Source organism: Primulina huaijiensis, unplaced genomic scaffold (genome assembly GCF_012295235.1).
Source record: "Primulina huaijiensis isolate GDHJ02 unplaced genomic scaffold, ASM1229523v2 scaffold43355, whole genome shotgun sequence".
In the NCBI taxonomy this organism is placed as follows: domain Eukaryota; kingdom Viridiplantae; phylum Streptophyta; class Magnoliopsida; order Lamiales; family Gesneriaceae; genus Primulina; species Primulina huaijiensis.
Genome location: NW_027360491.1, coordinates 1 through 5,215, shown reverse-complemented (window position 1 = coordinate 5,215; position 5,215 = coordinate 1). Strand labels below are relative to the sequence as shown.

Sequence of the window (5,215 nt, the reverse complement as noted above, 5' to 3'; positions counted from 1 at the left end):
AATAATAATAATAATAATAATAATAATAATTGCATAAATATGTAAGTAAGATATGAACTGAACTAACGCATTTCAGTCTAATAATCTAAAATTAAATTCGTAAATATTTAATTTTAAATATTTTTAAATCTAAATTCGTGGAATTAAACTTAAACCTTAATATAAAAATTCGGAAGTATTTGTTCATGCTTTGGTCTCTCCTGTGTTCATTCATAGTATTCCATCTTCACCACCTGAAAATTGAAATCAACGATCTATATCAAATTCACCATCCCTCCCCGCCCAATTTTTTTCTTCGACAAATTACTCCATTGGATTTCCGAATCCCTAACAACCGATCAAATAACGCCCAATTCCACTCCGTTCATGTAAATTGCCACCAGTTTTTTTTTTGGTTATAGATTAGTTTAGTCCCGCCTGATTCCACTTAACATGGACGCGGTGTCGATCCGAGTGCCATACAAGAACCTGAAGGAGGAGGTGGAGCTAGCAGACTTCGACGGTGGGGAGCAACGACGACGTTCACAGATCCACGCCTCATCCTTGTCGCCTGAGTTGTCTGATGTTGGAGATTCGCCGCCGGATTCTGATCAGCGTCATCACTCGCAGAAGCACTGCAGCTTAATTACGCTGATCCTCAGTTGTACGGTCGCCGCTGGTGTACAATTTGGCTGGGCTCTTCAGCTTTCTCTCCTCACTCCTTACATTCAGGTACATGCATTCAATCTGAAGTATGTAATGTTGTATTTAGAAATTCAGTGAGAGTGAAATCGTGCAATTAGATGCGCGCCTCTTTATTTGAACATGCCGCTCAATCGCTAAGCATTTGGATCAACGTTGTCATAGAGATGGCGGTGGCTAAGGTTCAGTGGCAATATGATAGGTTGGTTGCAAGCTCGCGGCCGTTCTTAGTTTTCGTGTTACATATTTGAAAAACATTGGAAATACGTTGAAACTTGTATAGACTACAATTAATCCCAACGTACCTATTATTCCAGCTTAATGGCAGACAGAGTTACAGAATACTAGCACTTGGTTAAAACTAAGTTTTCATCACTCTTACATCGAAAGTTTGTGAATTGTAACTATAAATATAATCTTAATGTTATTTTATCGTGATTTACTGCTTAGTAAATAATTATGAGAAAGGAACTGTGAAAAAGAAACATGTGTTCCATTTCAAGGGCGGTGTTTACATCAACCCAATTATGATATACATGCTTGCACAAAGCTTTCTGTGATGTGTTGGGAAATGCCGTGTTGAAGGAATGTGAAATTAATGCAATCATTTTTTATATGCACACATAAACCTCATTTGATTTTAAACTGTTGATTCTTTTTTGTGTTTCTCTAACTTTTGCATTTTCTTTTTGTGCAGACACTTGGTGTAGAACATGCATTTTCTTCATTTATATGGTTATGTGGTCCCATAACAGGCCTTGTGGTATGTGTTAACAAATTTTTGTTTCAAATTTTTGAAGTTCTTGTTTTAGTTCTATATTTTGCAGTTTAAGAAACTTAGTTACGAAATTTCGACTCACGAGGGTATCTTTTTCTTTACATTTTGAATTTTGGTTTCATATCTTTGCTCCTGTTTTCTGTTTATGGTACATAATGTTGGAAATGTTTTCTAGCTAGATTTTGAAGATTCTTTGTCATATGCTTGTAAAAGAGGCTGTCAGTTGTTGGGATGATATATTTGTTCTGTTTTTCAGGTACAACCTTGTGTTGGCGTATGGAGCGACAAATGCTCTTCAAAATATGGTAGAAGAAGACCCTTTATTTTTATAGGGGCTCTCATGATCTCAATTGCGGTAAGTATTATGTAGCAGCTGCTGCTTCCCCTGTTCTCCGTTTGTGGTTGAGATCGATTTGTCATAGCAGCTAAGCTACTGTTGTAATATAGGTGATAATAATCGGATTTTCTGCAGACATTGGCTATCTGTTAGGTGATACAAAAGAGCATTGCAGGTTTTTTCAACTTCTTAGTTATTTCCTTTTTCATTTTCCTTCTTGTCTAATGTGAAATGTGCTTAACCAACTCGTGCAAATGCAGCACATTTAAAGGTACTCGTACAAGAGCTGCTGTAGTCTTCGTAATTGGGTTTTGGATGCTGGACCTTGCGAACAACACTGTGCAGGCGAGTTTCTTAAAAATCATTTCATACTACACATGGTGTCAAGATCTAAAGAATTTGTTAAGAAAAATAAAATTTATTTTTCTAATCATTTCAGGGTCCAGCTCGAGCTCTCTTGGCTGACTTATCAGGTATAATCACCCTGCTTAGGGAATGAAGGTGTTGGTGTTTATGAATTGAGAGCCCTTTTAAGTTTAATCTTATACGTTGTGTGACTCAGCTCCTCTTTATGATTAACCTCTAATGCTGCTGCGGATAATGCATTGTGCTATGCATCTTTTTGAATGAAAGTAACCCTTCCCTAGCAAGTCATCTCCTTGCTCCTGTGCACCATTTTTTTAACATTTGTTTGAGTTTTCGAACTTCCGAACTCCTAAGAATCACTTCAAAGAGCCATGAAGGAAGACCAGAAATTTGCTTTATTCACTGAAAACTGGGAAATGCACCACTCCTCTCCGACTTTATTCCCCTTTTTTCGCCACACATTTACCTGGATGGTAAATATAGCAATTGAATTATTAGCCCTCTTGTTCTTCTCTGTTTTTTCACTTTTTATTGAATTATGATTTACTGCATCTTAATTATTTTGCGCGTAATCATATGATCCATAGGACAAGCATGTTTATTTCATGGATAAATAAAAATAATCATCTATCTTAGGTCCTGATCAAAGAAATTCAGCCAATGCTGTTTTTTGCTCTTGGATGGCTGTTGGAAACATTCTTGGATTTTCCTCTGGGGCTAGTGGAAGTTGGCACAGGTGATGTGTTAAAAGTACTTATGTCTCGTATCTTGTTTGTTGATAATTTGATATTGTTTTTTCTCGTGGTGCATTTGTTCAGTCTGATTGAAATTGCACAATGATGTAGCATTTCACGTTGACTATTATCTCTTATTTCATGAACTGTATTAACTTATTAATACATTTATAAGTTTTTGTTTGCAGGTGGTTTCCATTTTTGACAAGTAGAGCTTGTTGTGAACCATGTGCGAATCTCAAAGCAGCTTTTTTAGTTGCAGTGGTGAGTTATTGTACTAGGAGTCTATGCATGGTTGAAACTACTCATAGCAACATATTATTTTCTTGCTGTATATGAAATAGCTTTTTAGTTAAGGTAACTGCATTCAGATTCATCGCCATCTATAATCACTTGCTCACTTTGTTTCTAAAAGTTACCTGGCAAAATCTGGTTAATCGTCCCTAAAGTTTGCAGGTGAGGTCTTATCACGATTTCTTTATAAACTTTTGTTGCCGATGAGAATCGTAGCTGAAGTATGTCACTTTTGATGTTTCACCTAGGCCAACTTATGAGGAAGCATGATCAAATTTGGGCAATGAGCAAGATATCTTCTCGTTTATAAGCATGTAATATGATGCACTATGTGGCAGTGTTTTGTTTTTGTTGTACTGAGGCAGACTTTCTGCATGCATTAGTTTTTCATTTTTTAATGTGAAAAATACCTTCACAAATTTCATTTTTCTGTTATAGTTTTAATTTCCAGCTTTTAGATTGCATTTCTGAATTCTGAGTCATGTATAGGTCTTCCTTGCGGTTTGTACGCTTGTGACACTCTACTTTGCGAAGGAGGTTCCATTGATGCCAAAACAATCTCACCGTCTATCAGATTCTGCTCCTCTCTTGGATGATCCTCTGCCAAATGGATCTGACTTTTCAAAGTCAAATATTGATACAGAAATGAAGTATAATGTAGTGGAAATCAAGTCTGAGAGGCAGAATGCAATAATTAATAGCGATGGGATTGAACAAAAAAATCTTGACAATGAAGATGATAATTTCAGCGACAGCCCTGGAGCAGTATTGGTGAATATACTAACCAGTTTACGTCATTTACCTCCTGATATGAATTCAGTGTTGGTTGTTATGGCATTTACCTGGGTGAGTACTTTCGTGGGAATTATTTACACTATCTCGTTTTCGTCTTTTAGTGAATGTTTGGCTTAATTTAGTCATTTTTTCCTGTTACAATCAGTTGTCGTGGTTTCCCTTTTTTCTCTTCGACACTGATTGGATGGGGAGAGAAGTTTTTCATGGCGACCCAAAAGGAGATTTAGCCGAAGTTCAAACATATAATCAAGGTGTCAGAGAAGGTTCATTTGGTCTGCTATTGAACTCGGTAAGAAATCGAATTTCTCCTGAAAATTTGATTGTGATTGTGTTACCACATGGATCCCAGTTTTCAGTTTGCTTTATTCTTTTCTTGTAGGTTGTTTTGGGCATTAGCTCCTTCTTCATTGAACCAATGTGCCAGTGGATGGGGGCAAAACTAGTTTGGGCTAGTAGCAATTTTATGGTGTTTCTCTGCATGGCAGGCACTGCAATCATCAGCTTGGTATCTATGAGAAAGAATTCTGGAGGGATCCAACATGTCATTGGGGCGAATGGAGCTTCCAAAATCGCATCTCTAATTGTTTTTGCTCTTCTTGGTCTTCCTCTTGCGGTAAGATTTATTTGCTCTACCGCTTTTCTAGGTTCCTAAAGTGACGTTAAGAATTAATCTGTGCAAGAAAGAATTGCAGTTCCATCGCCAATTTTTTGACATTCTAATGGGACTCAAATGCTAGTGCTGAAGCCTTTAAATTTGTGTTGTAGATCACTTATAGTGTACCCTTCTCAGTCACGGCTGAATTGACTGCCGATTCAGGAGGTGGCCAAGGTACATACAGATTCTTGTTCTGTTTTCAGTTCTCGTCTATTTGAGAAGCTCTATCTTTGATCGAAGATGTATATTTTTTTCAGGGTTGGCAATTGGAGTTCTGAATCTCGCTATCGTTATACCTCAGGTAGCTACTATTACACTTTTTTCAATGTTAACCCGTGTTCCATGCCACCCTATTTATAAATGCTGAAAAGAGTATATGTCGATGATTCTCACGTTTAATGCTTCTGCCAATTCATTACCATATAATTCTCCGTGGGTATGAAGGAAGACTCATCAAATTGTTTGTTTTTATTAGATGATTGTATCCCTTGGTGCCGGTCCGTGGGATGCTTTATTTGGTGGTGGTAACATTCCTGCATTTGTTTTGGCCTCGATAAGTGCTCTAGTAGCTGGTG

The 5,215-nt window shown here is 37.2% G+C and overlaps 1 protein-coding gene across 1 annotated transcript; it reads left to right on the top strand.

Moving 5' to 3' along the window:
- Positions 1-185: 185 nt before the first annotated feature.
- Positions 186-5,211, top strand: LOC140970123 (sucrose transport protein SUC3-like; the record flags this gene model as incomplete). Its single annotated transcript, XM_073431714.1, has 14 exons — positions 186-711; positions 1,379-1,444; positions 1,716-1,814; positions 1,907-1,971; positions 2,057-2,141; positions 2,236-2,269; positions 2,799-2,898; positions 3,085-3,160; positions 3,680-4,036; positions 4,131-4,274; positions 4,365-4,598; positions 4,751-4,814; positions 4,898-4,941; positions 5,116-5,211. Coding segments are annotated over exons 1-14 (1,743 nt in total), but the record flags the coding sequence as incomplete, so codon positions are not given.
- Between the last annotated feature and the right edge of the window lie 4 nt (positions 5,212-5,215).